Here is a 19,542-nt window from a genome sequence, read left to right on the forward strand (position 1 = left end):
GGCTGGTGACTTTGGAGCGCTGCTGAGCGTCAGCACTCCAGTGGGATCCTGGACTCTGCGCTGCCCCCACTGTGCAGCACTGTGACCTTCAGACCAGGGCCAGCGGGGCCAGCCGTCCTGCGGGGGGGCTGCCGGGGGAGGTGGGGAGTACGGCCTGGGGAGCACCACTGCCCTTGGTGGCGGTGGGCATTTGCAGGGAGCTCTGTAGGGTGCAAGAATGGAGAAGAGCACCGTCCTAGCCACACCAGGCTGAGTTCCTCACTCTCGCCTGTTCCTATACCATGGGGCCAGGAGCTGTGTTTCTTTTTTATTCTATGTTGGGACGTTGGGATTCATATTCCTGCTCTGTCATCCCACAAAGAGCCCCAGCCCTGATGGACCAGCCTGACCCTGCGGTGAGGAGAGCACTGAGGGATGCCCAGCGCAAACCCCAAACTATCTAACCAGGGTCCATAGAACGGAGCCTGAGTTATGCGCTCCCCTTTCGGACCCACAGTCGAGGGTCCCTGGGCCGGGAGGAGCGGGAAACGCCGGGCCATCCTCAATCCTTCCCAGCAGTGTTTGCCTTTGTGGGATGATTAACAGAAAGTAAATAGCCCGAGGGAAACTGCAAACAGAGCAAAGAGCAAGAGCCCCTCTCCAGGTGGCCACGGCCCAATATTTGTGGAGAAGGGCCAGAGCTGGTGGCACACTGGGAGAAGTCAGCTGGACTTTCACCCTCCACTCCCCCGCAGCCACTGACGGACCAGCAGGTGCTGTTGCCCGGGCACGGAGCTGCGAGATAGCGGTGGTCCTGGCAGAGACAGCCTGGACACCTCCACAAACAGATCTTCCGGCACATCCCGGTGTGTCGAGAGCGCGAGGCACACGCAGCCCTGCGGCACAGATGCCTTCGGTAGTCCCCACCCCTCCTCGCCCTGCCTACTCTAGCGCAGCAAAGCCCTGGGCTCCAGCCCCCAAGCCGGAGCTCCCTCCCCTGGCTGCCCAGGCGAGGTCCCCGCTGCCTCGGTTCCTCCATCACTAGGTGGCAGCCGGCGGTAAGGAATGACAGCCCCGCTCTGGCCCTGCCTCAGTCACGGGCGGGGCGAGGGCTCCCCTGAGCCCCCTCCCTGCGTCCGGGCAGCGAGGGGCACTGGGGAAGGTTGTACTTAACACGCTTGTGAAACACAGGGAGAGAGACTTTTTACACGGGCAGATAGACAGGACAAGAGGCAACTATTTTAAACTAAAAGAGGAGAGATTTATACTAGATATTAGGAAGAAATTATTCCCTGTGAGGGTGCTGAGCCTGTGGCACACGTTGCGCAGAAGGGTTATGACTACCCTGTTCCTGGAAGTATCGAAGGCCAGGTTGGACAGGGCTTGGAGCACTCTGGGATAGTGGAAGGTGTCCCTGCCCATGGCAGGGGTGTGGAACTGAATGAGTTTTAAGGTGTCTTCCAACCCAAACCAGTCAGGAATTCTATGACTTGCAAGAGGCCATGGTTATCAGGGAAACCTCAGAAGACACTGCCTTGTGTCCCATGAGTCATGGGGTGCTTGGGAGCACATTTCTGATGCTCCCCACACAGAAAAGTTGAGTGTTCAGCAAAGGGCAGAGCAAAGGGAGACCAAGCTGGAGCAGGAAGGGAAGTGCAACCCAAATTTGAAGGTTGCAACAGACCCAAATCACTCCTGGCTCACAGGAGGCCTGGGGGAGGGTGCACAGAGATGTTCCTGATGGAGGCAGGATGGGACTGGCTCCATCTTTGGCCCAGAGACTCGTGTCCTCTCCCTGTGTGTCCCTTGGCACGCAGCACCCATCAGAGCTAGAGGGCAGCTGCCAAGCTGCCGGTGCGTTACTGCTGGGCTGTTGATGGGTGGTAACAGCCTGTGATGGTCTGTGTGTCAAGACTGGTGCTCAGCCACATCTGGACACATGGGACAGCAAGGGGGATGGATGGTAGAGTAAGAGGGCAGCTGAGGCAGCTGGTTCCCCAAACCTGTTCCCTGGGTAAGGCTGTACAGGTGCAGAGGTGGGACCTCCATCTGACTGGAGTGGCACTTAGAGCAGCATCTCAAAGTGGAGATGGCACAACTCTGTGTCCATCTGAGAGCTGTGTCGGCACCCTTGGGTTGGGTGTCGGTGTGCCATTGGGTGTCCCATGTGTGCTCTGAGCTGCCTGGTCTATGTATTTCCAGCCAGAAACATCAACCAGGCTTCTCCGTGCCCCGAGATGCGGAGACACATCTGCCCATACGTGTCTGTCTGCACGGCTTTTTCCTTCCTGGTCCCTCCACCCCAAAACCTCCGGAGCCCTTTCCATGCGTGCGATGCCGCCCTGTCCCCGTCCCGGCGCTCGCCCCGTGGCCGAGCCAGCGCTCGGCTGCCCGGCTGTGCAGATGCTCCTCCGCCGCGCCGGGTCGCAGCCTCCACCCTCACGTGCGTCTGCTTTTTGTGTCCTTTTCGCTGCGGGTTGGGCTCTACCCCGTCCCTCCCGCCCCTCCGCCGCCCGCGCCCCCCGGCGCAGCCCCTACCGGAGCCAGCCACACACACAAGTGAACTTTTCCGCGTTTTCCAGCAATTAAAAAGAATAAAGCAACAGTTGTCTCCAGGCAGGGCATGGATCCTGGTGACCCTGATTTTCTGTGTGGCTGGGCAGGGTGAATGGGGCTATTGAGACCCCGATGACTGGCATCTCCACTCCAGGATTGTCTCCTCTTCCAAGTCCCCCTCCCCGCGCTCTCCTCCTCCCTACCCTCCTCCTCTCTTTTAATTTCCTTCCTGCAGAGAGCTGCTCATCCCCTTCCCATTGGCTAAAGGTCTGAAAGGGAATGGAGAAGACAAGGGAAGGATTAAAGACGCTCTGCTTAGGAGCAGGCAGCCTGAATACAAGATGCACCGGCTGGGAGAGAATGGAGGCTTAGTGGGGCACCAGATCAGACCCGCCTCCGCCGCATTCAACCCGACCTGCATTCCTGCATTGCTAAGCAGAGACCTTTCTCCCCGGCCAACCCCTCGGAGGGACGCCCCAGACCCCTGTCCCACCTGCTGACGCAGGTAGACCTGCCCAGCATGGTCCCACCACACCCCTCGAGGTGCAGCCACGATGGAAGACAGCAGTGCTGCGGTGCTTGCAGGTTCCCTGACTCAGCCCGTCTAGCTCAGGACACAATGTCCCCAGCCAGTCCCTGGGATGAGGAGGCAGCTGGGGTATCCCTTGGAGCAGTCTGGGAGCAATGTGGGGCAATTTGTGTGTCTGGGATGTTCCCAGCCCTCGACCTAGCAGAACTGTTGGCCTCATCCTGCAGGGCTGAAGGCTTTGGAGCTCAAAGGAAGGCTGGAATCTGCAGCAGGGTGGGGTTTGTTACACCTAGGGAAGGGCTGGAGCATTTCCAGCCACAGCCTTGGCAGCAGAGATGGTGGTGCCCCAGTGCTTGTTAACCATGTTGTTTCTTAGAAGATCCCCTCAAACCCCACAGTGTTCCCTGCCCTTCTCAGCATCTCCCAGGACCATGCAGGTCTGGGTGCAAATGGGGCTGCTCTGGGGGCAGGACTGGGGCAGGTGCATTCCCTGCTAGGGCTGGTCCTCAGGAAGGGCTGGAGCAGAGCGAGATGAGCTCAGGGTCACACTGGGAAAGAGGGGTCCTCAAGGGCAATGGCAGACCATGGCAATCTGTCACTGACCCATGGAGAGACACATGGGGAGTCATCCAGGAGCACACTGTGGTGTTGGCAGCATCTGAGGCCTTCCATGTCCCTCCATGCCAGGTCAACCCTTTATGTCCTCTACCTGAGGCACAGGTAGAAGTGAATGCCCTGGTCAAAGTGGTGTGGGACCACAACAGTTGACCACTGTCTCTGCCGAAGGATACTCCATGGAAGCTGGAGCAGCACAGCCCCTAGGTGTTTCTGATGAGCTGAGTCAATCTGTAATTTGCACACATGAGAGGTAGTTTCCCCATGGGAGGGACCTTCTCCATGAACTGGGAATTCGAGGGTGACTCCTGGCTAGAGTTAGTTTCCTTCATGGGATAGAGGGAAGTTGCTCTCAGAAACCTTTTGGGGTCCCTGTCGACATGCACTCCAGAGAGCTGATTTTTTGGGGAACATCCCTTGTGGAGCCCAGCCCAGAGTGAGTAAGGTTCTCCCTGGCCTGAGGAACTGGGTGGTCTGCGGTGGGAAGCAGGGATGGGGTGGGCCAGCCAAGTCCCACAGCCCCAAAACCTCTCCTGTGAAGGCACCTCAGGGATCCCACACTGAGGAGCAACTTGGGGAGCCGGGGATCCCATGCAGGGGCACTCTCTGGGCACTGTTGACACAGCCTTGGGGTCCTGCATGGCAGGGACAGGGGTCTGAGCTCCTGTGTCCCATGTCCCATGTAGTAGTTAACATAATTTTCAGTTTCCTGAGGTTGCCCCACCTCTCCCCATTTTCTGACCTAGATCTCTTGCTGGTCTGGTCCCTCGTGCACCCCAAGTCTGTGCAGCACCTGCAGTGGTCAGGATGGAGCCCTGGTGACCAGGTAAACAGGAATGTAGGAGCTGAGGGTAGGATTGGCTGAACCTATGGAGGTGGCCTGTCAGGGCAGCCTTGATCACCTTCCAAACTCCTCATTGTACTGGTGCAGAGCAGGATTCAGGCGCCAAAAGACAGCACAGTGTGCCAGCTGAGACCCTTCATGGTGCCCAGGACACATGGGATGGCTCTAGAACTGGGGTAGAGGCCAGGAAGGACATGCCAGGACAAGCAGTGAAGTAAGTTTAGGGAAGCTCTGTGTGCTGCCTTCCTTCCCCTTCTTCCTCTGTGGAACCCAGATGCCACCTCAGATAGACTTCCCATGGTCAGAGCTTGATCCCACCCCACTGATCAAGCTGTACAGGAGGGTCCCAGGTGCCGCTGCCTCCTGAACACCACAAGTGACCATCATGATCTCCATGGTCCACCTGGTCTACCATCATTAATTCCTAACATGAAATCCATGAATTCAAAATATTTTTCAGTATTTGATACTAAAAACCCAATCTCCTGGAGTTCTGTGATTCCAGCAGAAACTTAGTCCCTGAGAAGAACATGAAATCCTTCCTGGAGGTGTGTCCATTTCCACCCCAGAAGACAGAAAATGTCCACCTGTTTTTGCTCCAGAGAAGAGTCCCATCCTTTCAGGCATCCCACCACCAGCCTCAGCAGTTGATAGGGAGCCCAGTACGTATCCACCTCTATCCTTGCCTCCTCCTGTTCAGGGAATAAGAAGATCAATGGTCTTTGCACCAGAAAGCTGCTCTGACTTTAGGGCAAAATAGGCGCAGTGGATAGGAAATCATCAGTTTTGGTATAAGGGATCTCTGTTATCAGCCTAAGGCACCTGCTGTGCTGGGAAGGCACCAGCCATGGCGGGACAGTGGTGGCTGGTCATTGCTCAGGGGCTGGTGAGCACCATCACAGCACCCTCAGCTGTGCCTGGCCTGGCAGGAGCACTCTCCCTCCTCACCCATCACTGGGATGAAGAGCTGCCCTTGCCTAGGGCAGACCTTCAGCCCACCATCAAATCTGGGTGTCCCCATTGCCCTGTCACTGCTGTAGCCCTCCCCAGCACTACCAGTGGGCAGGAGATGTGGGGGTCCCCATCCTGCTGCACCCCCAGGCTCCAGTGCAGCCCCCATCAGCTGCCTGTAGGAACCAGGGGCTCCATCTCACTGGAGAAGCCCAAGAGTCCCATGTGGGGCAGAACCCTGGATCTCAGGGGAGAGGGGACTGGTCCCCCTGCACGGTGCCAAAAGCTTTTGTCTTCCCTCCGCTGAGCCCAGGGGCCGGAACCGGGTGATTCCCAGCCCAGAGGGGAGAGCCCATCCCTCCGCCCGGCCCCGATGGAGAGGGACCACGGGGCTTTCTCTTTAATGCAATGCTATGAATACTCAGGGTCTTTCTGCTCGCTGTTTAATGGATTTGAATGTGAAAAGGTGGTGGAATTGGGAAGAGGGGAAGAGAGGGGGGAGGCCAGGCCTCTTTGTTCAGAGATGCTGCTCCAGCCTTGGATTTATTTAGTGTTTGGAGGGCTATGGGGTCTTTCTCTCCTCCCCAGCCCTGCAAAGGCTTGCTCCCTTTTCTGCCTCATGCTTATTAGCATAGCAGCTGCTCAGGAGAGGGGCTAGGCAGGAGAAAAGGATCGAGGCACCCGGGAAATGAATAGGAGGGAAAAAAAATAGCTTAAAAGGACAGAGGCTTTGAATGAGGGGGAGCAGTGAGTGGAAAATGGGACGGGGGTGGCTCAGAGTTGTCACCGTAACGGACAAATGTGAGGACCCACTGGGGACAGGCTCCCTGTCTGGGCACTGTGCCGGGGCCGAGGCCTGATCCTGGCACTGTGGCACAAGGCCAGGGCTGCCCTGTGCTCCCCAGCTCCTGGGCACAGGCAGGCAAGGGGCGCTGAACCAGCACCTTCCTGTACCCAAAGCCCAGCTCCCTCGGGCCACCAGGTGCCCCAGGCCCCTGAGGCTGGTTTAGGGTCCCCCATCTGTGACCTCTGAAGCCTCCAGCAAGAGACCCAGTAAGTGTCACAGCACTGGCTGTCACTCAAGGGTGGTGGGCTGCTGGAAATATAGCAATCCTCTCCAAGGGGCAGATGGGGCATGAGATGGGGAACTCAGGGAAATCCTCAATCACACTGCAACTGGTGCCTCCAGCTCCCCCATCCACTCCAGGAAAAGCCCTCCAGCCACTGGGTGACTGAGTGGTTTAGGCATAATTAAAGGAAACCAGGAGTCCAGGGAGCTGCCACCCAGCTCCTGCCTCAGCTGGAGGGGTGACCACACTGAGACATCAGAGTCTAGTCCAGGGCAGCCCCGAGGGCTGCACACATTCAGAGCCTGTTTGTGCAACTGCATTAATGTGTGAGAACATTGCTGGGGACTGCACATGGGTGAAAAGGGATTTTTCTCCTGGAGAAAACAAGAACAGAGATGTCTTGGGGTGAGAGGAGGCTGCAGAGTCACGCTTCCAAGCAGAGGCTCTCCTTGGTTGCAGGATTCATTCGAAGCCAGGATCTGTTCATTGTGTTGTCATGTTTCAGAGCACAAACCATCAGTCCCAGGGTGCTGCTCAGACTCTCTGTGAAGGCTCAGCCTCAGCTGCCCCCAATTGCATCACAGTAAAGCCACCGAATGTTGGCCACCAATGTCCCCTCTGTCCATGTCCCCTCCAGCCAGTGCTGTGCAGGGCTCTGCTCACTGGGCCCACTCTGCCACTGTTCCATGCTCGTGTCCACATCCTCCATGCCCCATTGAGGAGGGGCCAGCAGAGCCATAGCCATCCTACTGGGATAAACATGCAGGGGAATTTTCATAATAAACATAAAGGGGAATTTTCCCCTTCTGGGGAGCCTCTTCCTAAAATGTGCGAGGAGGACACCACCAGATCAGCTGGGCTGAGATCTGCCATCAACAGACAGTGCTGCTGGTGATGCTGCTGTCCTTGGCTTGCCTTCAGGGTCTGCTCCCAGCCACAGAACACTCTTGGAGTCAGGCTGAATGAGGAGATTCCAGTTAAAATAGTTATCCCAACCACCCCCAAACCCATCATGGCTCTCCAGCTGTCCAGCTTTGTCCGTCTCCATTCTTCTACCCATCTCTTAACCATCCATCCCCTCAGGCCTCTATTCCCCATCCCTCCCTGCATTCTTCCACCCCTCCATGTCCCTAGTGATTCCCCCCAGCTCCCCTGTCATCCCTCTAGACCCCCAGCCAAGCACCTTCCACCCTTCCCCAAAAACAGTGAAACCATTATGTTGCCCTGCCTGACCATTTCTCTTCTTAGGAAGAGAAACCTGTTAACAAACAAACAAACAAACAAACAAACAAACAAAACCCCCCCAAAAAACTAAACCAAAAAAAACTTCATTGAATCTACAGGTCTGTGTCCCGCCCAGGTTGAGTCCCAGAGGTCACCTCTCCCTGAGCATACTAAGATGGGTGGTGGCAGAGGAACACAGCAGCTGCAGAGGTTTTGGGAGGAGATTTCTCCTTCCTGCACAATGGACCAGCATCATTCCTGGGGGCACTTGCTGCATCAAGGAGAAATTGGAGCTGCCTACTGGAGCTGTGCTAGGAGCATCCTGGGGAGGACATAGTCCTCAAAGCCTGCAGGTCTGTAGAGATACAGTGATTTCAGGGCATGGAGGGTGGCACTGAAAATCCCATGCTCACCTCATGGCAGTGCATGAAGCCCATGTACACCCCAAGAAGAGCAAAAAATGACTCCATGCTGCAGGAATGGGGTGACCTGGGATGGATACAGGGGACAGGACCTCTGCACCCAGTCTTGGCACTAAATACTACAGCAGCTTTGGTCAGCAGCAAAAACAGGCTGAAACCATGAGCTGTCTTGTCCTGCATGATGCGCTGAGGACCCTGGTGCTGCTGACTGACCATCCATCCACAGGGATGGAGCCCAGAATGCCTTGAGTAGATTCTGAAGATTGGAAATGAGGCCAGCCTGGCTGGGCAGCCTGAGCCACTGGTTCCTCATTGGCACCGAACAGAAGTTTATTGTGATTTTTTTTTTGGTTAAAAAAGGTAACTCCTCTTTGGACCATCAGGCTGCAGCATTATCATAGTCATACAAATGCCCAACAAAGCATCTATTTAAAATGTCCAGAGTTTTGATTACAGCCGGTCCCCTCTTGCTTGCCCGGTTGCTGTCTTTCTTTCTCATTCATTCCTTACTGTGTTAAGCTCCCTGAAATTCAAATAAAATCCCACCTCCTCCCCTGCATCCATATGCGATAGTTGATTCAGTGCTGATGGCTGGGCTTGACAGATGAAGGGCAATAGAAGACAAAGCTGTCAAACCTCGCTGGGCTGTGTTGACTTCCCATCAGCCCCCAGCCGGAGGGGAGCCCGATCCATCTGGTTTGGAGTCAGCAGCACAAACAAAAGCAAAAGACAATGGGAGGAAGCACTTGAAAGTTCAAATTCTTGCTTTGGTTTCTCTTGGAACAACAGCACCTATGTAATGCAGCCGACGGACAATGACATGCAGCCAGGGACAGGCAAAAATGCCAGAAGAATGTGCTTAAACCACCAAACCATCCAAAATTTTTATGTTATTGGAACAAAAATTAAAAAGGGAAAGAAAAAAAAGGGGGGGCGGGATAAAGTCTTTGAAGCTCCTAGATTTCTTGGACAGGGTTTCTGTAGAGGAAAGCTGCAAAGTCCTGTGGCCATGGGCCTTGGGAGGAGCTGGCACCAGGGCAGCTGCTCCCCAGGGTGCTCAGCCCTGGAGATGGGGTTCAGCTGTGTCCTCAGCACATTTCCTCTGCCAGGGCCATCACATGTGGAGAACACAGAGGGGCTTTGCTGGACTTGGCTCCAGGAGGCTGCCCAAATAAGGAGCTGCTGGAGACCCCAGCCCACCCCATCCACTGTGGGGAGAGGAGCCACGCACAGGAATGCTGCATTTCCCCAGAAAAACCTGTCCTTTGAGGTGTTGGCTGGCCCAGCCCAGGTCTCTGGGGCACTGGGACAAGGTGAAGGGTGAGAAGCTGCAGGACTGAGCTGAGCCAGGTGAGGTCAGCTCTGTAAAATCCCAATGCGGATGCCAGGACGAGGTTTTGCAGCATTCCAAGCAAAGGGATGAGGTTGGGATTATTTCCACCTGCAGCTGTGCCCTGGGGAAGACAGCCCCTCTGAGCTTTGGTGGTACAGGCTGGTAGTCAATGCCACACAGTGCCATGGCTGGAGAGGGGAGCAGCGCTCGCCCCACACCCCCAACAGATTTGGAGGCTGGAGCAGGACCCTGAGTGAAGGACTCACATGACCACCAGTAGTTGTGACTGATGGTTTTGGCATCTTTTCTCTGCTGTTCAAATCCATCCGGGTCACTTGGTGCCTGTATTGTCCACACTGGGCTGCTGCCCGGGTGGCTGTGTGTCCCCAGGGCACCTGGGGACACCAGCTGTGTCTGTGCCAGGCACTGGCCCGTGCTGGCAGCAGATGGTACAGGGCTTGGCACATTAGAGTGGAGTTTGGCCAACCAGGAAAGGTCACACTGAACCTTTTCTCCAGGTTTCCCCCCTACTGTATTTGCAGGACATCACTCCTTGCATCCCTGGGAACCCACAGCCAGAGCCAAACTGAGCACAGCACGAATTTCCCTTGGATTTAGGCATTTGCAGAGCTGGCAGAATTATTGATAGAAAAAAAGCCTCATCCGACCCCCCAGTAGTGCCAGAGAGGGAGGCTTGCCTGCATTGTGCCTTCAAAGCCTGGGCAGGGCCCAGCAGTGCAGGCACAGATCTGGGCCTGCCTCTGCTCTTGCCCTTCCCGCAGCAGCCAGGTCCTGCTGGGAAAGGCTCCAGAGAGGGGTTCAGCCCTGCCGGACACTGCTGCGCCCTGAGCCACTCCAGAGGACAGAGATGCCTTTGGGGATGGAGAGGCCATGCTGACCCTCACCCTGTGCCCCTTCCTTGGGGCAGCTGAAGACACCACTGACCCCAGCCCCACAGCCTGAGGGGCCTCAAACCCTTGTGAGGCCCAGGCTGGAATCAAAAAGCTGGGAATGTTCACAGTGAACTGCGGGGTGCTCAGCCAGACAGGCTGGGGCTGCAGCCCCAAAAATGCACTCCAAATCTCCCATCCCAGGACTGGCTGCGGAGCTCTCCCCTCACTCTCTGGGGACAAGTAGCTTCTTTAGGAGTGTCTCAAACAGCACATGCCCAGGGTTTGGTCTGAGTTATCACCCCTCTACCAGCCTCTGAATGCTGGGATGGGGCAAACAAGGACACCCTTGAGCCCAGTCAACTTCCTCCAGCCTGTGGGGAGGAGCCACATTTCCCCCCCATCCACCCCAGCCATCCCCCTCTAGGGGTGCATCCAAACCCAGTACAGCTACAGGTTTCACACAAGACACACCTGGAGTCCCAGCCAGCCACCCCCCACCACAGGAAATACCCAGCATTGCCAATAACCACGTGGAAAAGAACAAACAAAACAACCTTGGGGGTTTTTTTATAAAAAGATCAATGAAAAATTTATTTATAAATTTCGCACTCTGGGGCTACACATCTATATCATACACTCAGGAATATGCTGTACTGTACAGACTTTATCCAGTTAGAAATGATCATATAGTGACCCACATACAGCTTCAATATAAGCCTAAAAATTCTTAACATTAATTAACATAATTAAAAAAGGTATTCGCATCTAAAGAAAAATCTACAGAAAAACTCCTTTCTGGAGCAATCTGTGCATCAGCTTCAATGTCTGCTTATTTCACTGACATTATCAATATATTCTTCTTACAAAAATAATAATAATAATTAAAAAGATGACTGCTGGAAGGCAACCAGTCATGCACAAAAGAGCCTCCCCCACCTGCCTCTTTTTTTTTTTCCTTGTACTCCCCGTTTTGGCGTGAAGGGTCAGCAGCACGATGAGCCAACAAGGGGGGTGGGGGGACCCTCATTTCAATTTGAATCAGTCTGCATCCCTTTTACTTCTCAGGATCAAGAGAGACGGGGGTGTGGGGGTTGCATAGAAAATTGAAACTCTAGGGACTAGGAAGGGCAGCAGCTTTTCAGTAAAATACAAAGGGATGTAAAAATACATCAACTCACAATTTCAGAGCAAACCCCCTTCCCCGACGTACAGTTTCACAAAAATCTCAGCGTGTCTAAAGCTCCAGGAGGCTGGAAAGGAACAATACTTTTCTTAAACAACCCAGCAATTCATACAGGAGATTCACAGTCTTAATAGGTATTTTATAAAAATATAAATATGGGTTACATCATGTTGTCTTTACAACACTGGACAGAGCTCCCTTTAGACTGGGTTTATAACCAAGATTTTTTTTTTAAATCCATCTAGAACTCGGCTTTACAATACACTTTTTAATATCATGTCATAAATGTTATGACATTTCATTGTGGCAAATCCATTTACGTAAAAAAAAAAATGTGCAACCATCTGGTAACAACAATAAAACCTCACTAGGAAAGGTCTTGTTCCCACCCCGTAACTATCGCACAGAAGCACCAGTGGAAGTGCTGGATACCCCCTTCCATGCTCACAGAAAGACTTCGGCCAAGCAGTTCCTTGCAAATTACAGCAATAACAGTAGACACTTTTGACAGGGCTTTTTTTCTTTTCCTTCTTTAAATCTGGAGCTTTTGAAATCATCTCAAATTGTTGAAATGGACAAAGAGCAAAAACAAAAAACCCAACAAAATGCAAACAACTGCAGGTGAAACCACCAGAGACAAAACAGAATATTCAGTGCAATGGGAAATAATCAGGGCAGACTCTAGGGGTTGGTTTCTTTTGGTTTTTTTTTGTTTTGTTTTTTTTAGTTTAAAGACTAGGAAAAGAAAAAAAGTCCAACAAAAAAAGCATATATCCCAAACCATATTTTTGAAACACTCACCACCAGCTTCAAACAGAATCAGGCTCACAATCTTCACCCACAAATATATACAGACATGATAAATAGGTAATACACAACCCCAATAAACCAGCAGGTAACTATTTTCTTTTCTCTTTTTTAATCAAAATGGTTTGGATGCAGGGAGCAAGAGAGGAAAGAGCAGGGAGACAGCGATGTGCATGGCTTTAGTGCAGACAGGGAGAACAGGGCTGAAAGACCAGTGGGAGAAAGGAGACTTCTGAACTTTTCCGCATTTTCCAAATGGATGTTCTTGTGCCATAGCAATAAAAAAGCAGCATTTGCGATTATACGTGCAGTCACTTCAAAATGCGCCTTCGGATGGCTCGCTCTGCTTCCTCCCTTTCCTTTATGAAGATATATACGGCAGGATATATATCTCCTATAAAAGGTGGGTGAGTGTACATACGTCAAGTGAATCGTTCTGCATTGAGAAGTGTTATCCAAGTTTCACCAAAAGAAAAAAATAAAAGTTCCCAAACTTTTTCAGTAGTTTTCCAGCATCTCTGTAGGCAGCAGAGAGCGCTCGCGCCCCTTTTCTGTGCAAAAGCAAATCCTCTGCCTCTAGAGTTTATTTCACTTTTGTTTTTTAAAGAAAAAAACAGTCCAGGATTTGCTAATCCCCCTTTACAAACAAAACCACAAGGACTCAATGTCTTTTCCCGGGATCTCACGTGTGCTAAACAGATTCATGGAGTGGGTGAGGACACAGATTTTCTTCAGACACCCAAGGAAGAACCAAAGCAGAAAACCCAATGCAAAAATCAACCAAACCCAGGAGCAATCGGGGTGAGAAAACCACGTCTGTCATATTCCAACGGAGTCGCCTCGACAAAAAAAGTCAACGGTGAGAGAACCTTGGAGAGGAAGACGACTTTCCTGCTCTTCCTCGCCAGGAAGGCCGCGGCCGGCCGGGAGCCCCAGCCCGCGGATGGAGCATCGCTCCCGGGGCTGACACCAGAGAGGGGACCCCAGCACCGTGGGGTCTGCGGGGTGGCTTTTGGGGGGCGTTGAAATGAATTCGTTTCTGAGCCAGAACACTTTAAATGAGAAGGTCGGGAGCGAGGGGGGCGGGGAGGAGGATTAAATTATTAGCAGAGAGGTAACGGGGGGGTGTTAAAGCATCTGCCCAGATGTCAAACTGAAACCGTGAATACTGTGAGTGCAGCCGAGGTAGATGGAGGAAAAAACCCATGTTACAGTAGGAAACAACCCTTGGAAAATTTAAAAAACCAAACGACCAAAAAACTTAAAAACGTAAAAGCGGTGGCGTGTTCTGCGTGGGGCCCCAAATCTTCGCCAAACCCCCCCCGGGCGGGGGCGGGAGCAGCTCTGGCGGCCGGGGGAGCGGGGAAAGTCCCCAGCATCACCGGGGGAGCGGGAGCCGGCATCGCCGGGGGAGTGCGGGGCGGGGGGAGACCCGGCATCACCGGGCGAGCGGAGCGGGGGGCAGCCCCGGCATCACCGTGCGCCGGCGGAGTATTTGGCCTTGGTGATCAGGTAGAGGACGATGTCCTGGTGGCCCCCGAAGGCGGCGATGTGCAGGGCGCTCCAGCCGTCGCGGTTGGCCAGGCGGATGTCGGCGCCGAACTTGACCAGGAGCTTGACGAGCTCGAGGTTGCCGTCGATGACGGACTGGTGCAGAGCCGTCTGCCCCTCGGGCCCGAAGGAGTTGACGTTGAACTCGCAGTTCGTCATATTCTGCAGTAGCGACTGCAGCTCCTTGGTGTTGCCGCGCCGCACTGCCTCCTGGAACACCCGCTGGCTGGGGGGCGGCGGCGGCGCCGCGCACGGCGACACCTCGCTCTGGCTCATGCCGCCGCCTCGGCCCCGCCGCCCCGCATGGACGGCGACGGCGGCGCCCGCCCGGGCATGCGGCGGCGGGTGGGCGGTGCTGAGGGCGCTACCGGGGCTGGGCTGGGGTGCCAGGGGTGCCGCCGCTGCCGCTGCGCCCCAGCCCCGCTGCTCCTGTGGCCGCTGCTCCGCTACCCGCGCACCGCGCCTCTGCAGCGCCCCAGCCCGCGCGCGCCTTTTACCCGCCCTTTTATTTGCATAACAATGGCACGGCCGTGACGCGCGGCGGGGGCGGGGCCGCGCTCCTATTGGCCCGAATGGGCGCGGGGGCGGGACAGAGGGGGGAGGGCACGCCCCCTCTGCGGGAAGAGCGGGACGGGCGCGGGTGCCGTGCGCGCTGCGATGGGGGGGGAGCGAGCGAGCGGGGGCGGGCAAGCGAGCAAGCAATGGGGGGCGCTCCCGCCTCGGCTTCGCTCGGTTCCGCTCGTCGCTCCGCTTGGCTCCGTTCGGTTCCGTCCGGCTCGGCTCGGCTCGGCTCGGCTCGGCTCGGGACCCCCAGCCAGCACCCGCAAGAATGTCGGTCACCAAGGGGCTGTGGCTACCTCCGACTTGGGGTGACCCCGTGTTGCTGCGGGTCTGTGTCCCCATGAGCCGACAGGGACAGCTCACAGAGCAGAACGGGACGTTCAGTTGGCGGGGTCCATCCCCTCTGCGGGCTTCCTGCGGGGGATACACTGGGTTTCAGGGATCCACGGGTGAGATTGATTTGAGGGGGAAAAGATGCAGCCCCTACCATGTCCTGCCAGTCCTGGAGTGGCTCAATTCGGCTGCCCGGGGCTTTATCCGGGGTCGGACCCGCTGCCCAGCCGATGACCGCGCTCCTGGTTGCGGGAGCGCTGGGAGCTGTGGACACCGCAGGGAGGCGGAAAAATGGGGAAAAAAATACCGAAAACAGCGCATCAACCAGAAACGGTGCTGGGGGGACCCTCCGGCGGGGCCCTCTTCCTCCCCCACTCGCCTCCCCCGAACTCCCTCCTGTTCCCGTTTGGTCCCCGGGGAGCAAACGGCGGGTCCAGGTGGGAAGCGGCGCCCCCGGGCCTCCCGGCATTTGGTCAGCAGGAGAGGGCGGGAGGTGCGGGGAGAGAGGAAGGAGTGTGTCATAAACCGAGGTGACAGCAGCCGCGCCGGGGCAGCTGGGTGGCAAGCTGTTGTCACCTGGCACTGCTGGTGTGTCCTTTTCGAAAGGGAAAGGGAGCAATCGGCCAACTGCTAAATTCAGCCCCAGCCGATGAAATGTGCCATCACGGAGTGGTCTGTCACACAGAGGGAGGACAGTGGCCTTGAGCTCCGAGTGTGACTTTCCCCGTGGCCTGTTCCCGTGGCTCTTCCCAGCAGTTGGAGTGGCCTTGTGAAACACTCCTGCCCCGTTTGGGTCCCTTCTCATCCCACCGGAATACAGGCTGTAAGGAGTTGTTGAAGCAGCTCATTTTTCCTGCCATAAAGGGTCTGCTTTTCTAACTCAGTTTCTGCAGCTAGTTGTTCTCATCCCTATTCCCATACCTATCCTGTTCCCATCTTCACATCCATCCCCATCTCCATGCCCATCTCCCCATCTCCATCCTGTCCTTGTCTCCACCCTCATTCTATGCCATCGCACACCTCCCTCTCCATCCCCATCTCCATTCCCATCCCATTTCCTCACCCTTGCCCATCGATGCCCATCTCATCCCAATCTCTGTCCCAATTTCACCTGTCTGGTCTCTGACTATTTGGCTTCCCCAGGCCAGAGCTCTCCCGTCACACCAACTTTAATGTGAGTATGGTTGCAGTCCATCATTCTCATGGAATAGGAGAGATTGGAACGTTACTGCTCCTGGGGGCTGTAGACCCCGCCTCTGCTCTCCTGCCGCCTGTGGCAGCTTCTCCCAGGATGTCCCTGTGCCGCTGGGACATGGGGCCAGCAGGGCACTGAGATGGGCTCAGGGCTTGAAGCTGAGGGTCCGTGCAGGAGTCAGGTTTGCCCGAGGACAGTGAAGAGGAACCACCCCTGCCTCTGTCCCGTCCTCCTGAGGGCCCCGAGCAGCAGGCGGTGGCTCTGTCCCCATCACCCCAGCCATGGCTGCCAGCGGGAATCACCAGCGGCAATCCCTGTCCTGTCTCCTGTGTCGGCTCGCCGCGGTGAGCGGCGGGACGTGCCGTGACTCACGGTGATTCACGGGAGCTCCTCTTGTGCCCGGGGGCCGGCACAGCCCGGCACTGCAAACAGCGTGCAGAGAGCGCCGGAGCCACCACAGCCCGTGACCGTCCCCTAGCACTAATTCCACCGAACCCATCACGACAAAACTGGAAAAGGGAAGGCAGTGGGGGTCGTGCGGCAGCTTTGGTGGACGTGGGGGCGATGGCCTGGGTGTCGGGGCTCTGGTCTTCCTGGCTCACCCTCTCCTTTTTGCTCCTAAATACCCCTGGACAGCCGATTTTGTGTCTTTACTGGCCGTATTCTGCGAGGTGTGGAGCCCTGTGAGGGAGCCGTGGGAGAGTGGGAATTGCTCACACCTCCCCGGCCTGGGGCTTGGCAGAGTTACATCCTCGCAAAGCAAATCTGCATTGCCAGTGACACTGGTGAGAAAAAGAGCCCGGGCAGGGACCCAGCCATGCAAATGTTCGGGACTGGCAGGTGGGGCAGGACTCGGTCTGGGAACGGAGCCAGAGAGGGAGGGGAAAGAGCGAGAAAAGCGGGAGGAGTAGGGGGGAAAGGAAAATAAAAAGACAAATTTGAAAAGCTGCATTTCAACTCCAGTTTTGTACCCAGCTCTGTAACTCGAGGGGAGCCGGGAGCGGTGTGACGGCCGGGCCAGGCTGCCCGCCCGCCGCGAAGGGGCTGCCAGGGGCCGCGGCCGGCCCTGGGATGGCCCTCGCTTCATGGGGCCCTGCAAAACTCGTAGTCCCACCCAGTGATTGACCCGCTCTCTTCTGAGGCGAGGCGAGGACGTGGCGGGAGGCGGGGAAGGGCCCCGGAGCTGCGATGCCTTAAGCGAACGGTCATGCCGAGAGGCGCCGAACAATCTCCCCTCCTCAGGAGACGTGACAGCCAAATTTCCCCGTGCCCGTGAGAGCCTGCGGGAGGGAGAAGGACCGGCTGCCACCGGCATCGCCGGCGGAGCTCAGAGCCGCCCCGGGGCTGGGCGCACTGGGCTGGGCACATCTCAACCCTTTTCCAAAAAATCCCAGCGGGTCATGCCCATCCTCCCGGCCAGGCGGACGCGGCAGCGAGAGTCCACAACCCCCCGAGGCCTCCTTGCACAGAGCCGGAGAGCCGGGGGGACGGATCCGGGGCAGGCGGCGAGGGGGCGTGCCCCCACTTAATTCATTAAAATGTGTCGGAGAGCGTGGGAAAGACGGGAGCTTTTCTTCCCAGCGCAGAGCCCCAGCGAAAGGCGTGCGAGGGAGAGCGCCCTGCCCGCTCGGCTCCTCGGAGCCGGAGGAAGCGCGGAGGTTTCCTCCGCCGCTGGCCACGCCGGCGCTTCGCCTCCCGGCATTTTGGCAGTGCAGCTGCCGGAACCCCGGTGGGGAAACGCGGGGCTCGGCCAATGTCGCCTGCCCCACCGCGGAGATGTGGTGTGTGGGGATGCAGGGAGCCCACCCGGGGCTGTGGCTGCTGCGTGGGAACAGTCTCCCTTGTGCGGATTCACCTCTGGGGGGCAAGAAAGGGGATCACTGTCCCTGGTGGGGAAGAGGTCAAGGGGGGGGTGTCTCAGGGGACTCCCGTCCTCCGCGTGGTCTGAGGACTGCACAAACAGGGGCGTGGCCGTGAGATTGAACTCATGCTCTCCCCATAGACACACCACAGACGGAACCTTCGGTGGTACCCTAGACTGTGCCTGGGCGGGCCGGGACCCTGCCAGCCCTGCAGGCAGAGCTCCTGAAGCCATAGCTGGGGGTTTGCAAGGGAAACCTCATGCTCTTGTGGTAAGGACATGTGTGGATGCTCTGTGTCCTCTGCAGGGAGTACAGCACCACAAGAAAAGCTCTCATGAGTGGTTTGGGAAGTCCTGTGGACAAGGGCATCCTCCTGGGACTCCCACACCACAGGGGCCACTGCAGGAATATGGTTTGGAGATTGCCACTTCCCACGGATGTCATTGTAGATGCTGCTCTGCATGGTCACTCCCTCCCAGCCTGTGACAAACAGGATTTAAAACCTGAGTGAATCTCAAGCAGGGTGATAACACTACACGTAGTCATTGTGCTCTGGGGAGCATGCAGGCAGGGGTGTCCCCAGGCTGGAGAATGTGGTGCTGGGTTGTACAGTTTGGATTATCTAATTGCGGTTTGGCCTTTAATCACTCCAGTGCTTCATCATGTCAGTCCTTATCTTGCTGGAAATGCTGCAGCTCTTCTGAGGTAGCCCATGGTCTCAGTGTCTGACAGCACAAAAAAGGCCACTAGCTGGGACACACTTGGAGCTGGAGAATTCCTGCCTGGTGCCACAGGCAGGGATCTCTGGCTGTACAAGTGTCTCAGTGCTGCCATGCTGAGGCATCCCCTTGACTGATGTCCCTATGGCCATTGAGCACACGTTCTCCAAAATGCCATGGCTCCAGCCTGTGTTCTGCTAAACTGACACCCTCACATGTCCCTGACCTGGTGTGCTGGCAGCTGCTTGTAGGACTTCTGGTTCTGGAAAACCGGCACGTGGAAGGGCCATATCTTCACTTTGCAGGTGCTGATAGAGTTGGTTAGAGACATGGACCTTGGTTTTATGTGTCCTCAGCCAACCTCCCCACCCACCTTTGGGCCATAATTATTTTGTCCTGAATCATTTGAATGAGCTCTAGGATTGAATCCAGTGCCAGGCACCAAAAGGTGCAAGGAAATTGCCACCTCCTGAGACACATGATTCTTGGGGCCATTTATCACAGAATCACAGACTGGTTTGGGCTGGAAGTGATCTTTAAAACTCATCTTGTTAAACACCCTCCCATGGACAGGGACACCTGCCACTATCCCAGCTTGCTCCAAGCCCCATCCAGCCTGGTTTTGGACACTTCCAGGAATGGGGCAGCCACAGCTGCTCTGAGCAATCCGTTTGGTTGCACTGCGTGGCCACTCCTTTGTGGTGGCTGTGGGATGGGTATATGTCACCCCACTGCTTCCACTGCACAGCTCCCTCAGAAGACTCCTTACAGCTCACCAAGAGTGGCTACTGTACCTGCTGACTGCTCCGTGGGGACCTCAGGCTCAGAGGTGACACAGCCATAGCCCCCATGGAACACATGCCTGGTGAGTGATAGAAGCTCATCTGCCTAAGGGTCATGCCCACAAATTGGTAG

General features: G+C 56.0%; 1 protein-coding gene across 1 annotated transcript; it reads right to left on the minus strand.

Moving 5' to 3' along the window:
- Positions 1–10,976: 10,976 nt before the first annotated feature.
- On the minus strand, positions 10,977–14,248 carry LOC117005785 (NOTCH regulated ankyrin repeat protein). The gene has a single exon (XM_033077824.2). It carries the CDS (start codon positions 14,231–14,233, stop codon positions 13,880–13,882), a length of 354 nt encoding a protein of 117 aa, XP_032933715.1. The 5' UTR covers positions 14,234–14,248; the 3' UTR covers positions 10,977–13,879.
- Between the last annotated feature and the right edge of the window lie 5,294 nt (positions 14,249–19,542).

This window comes from Catharus ustulatus, chromosome 21 (assembly GCF_009819885.2).
Source record: "Catharus ustulatus isolate bCatUst1 chromosome 21, bCatUst1.pri.v2, whole genome shotgun sequence".
Classification (NCBI taxonomy): domain Eukaryota; kingdom Metazoa; phylum Chordata; class Aves; order Passeriformes; family Turdidae; genus Catharus; species Catharus ustulatus.

Bases quoted from the DNA above. Each gene is read 5' to 3' on its own strand.
- LOC117005785 (XM_033077824.2), bottom strand. From the start codon at position 14,233: ATGAGCCAGAGCGAGGTGTCGCCGTGCGCGGCGCCGCCGCCGCCCCCC.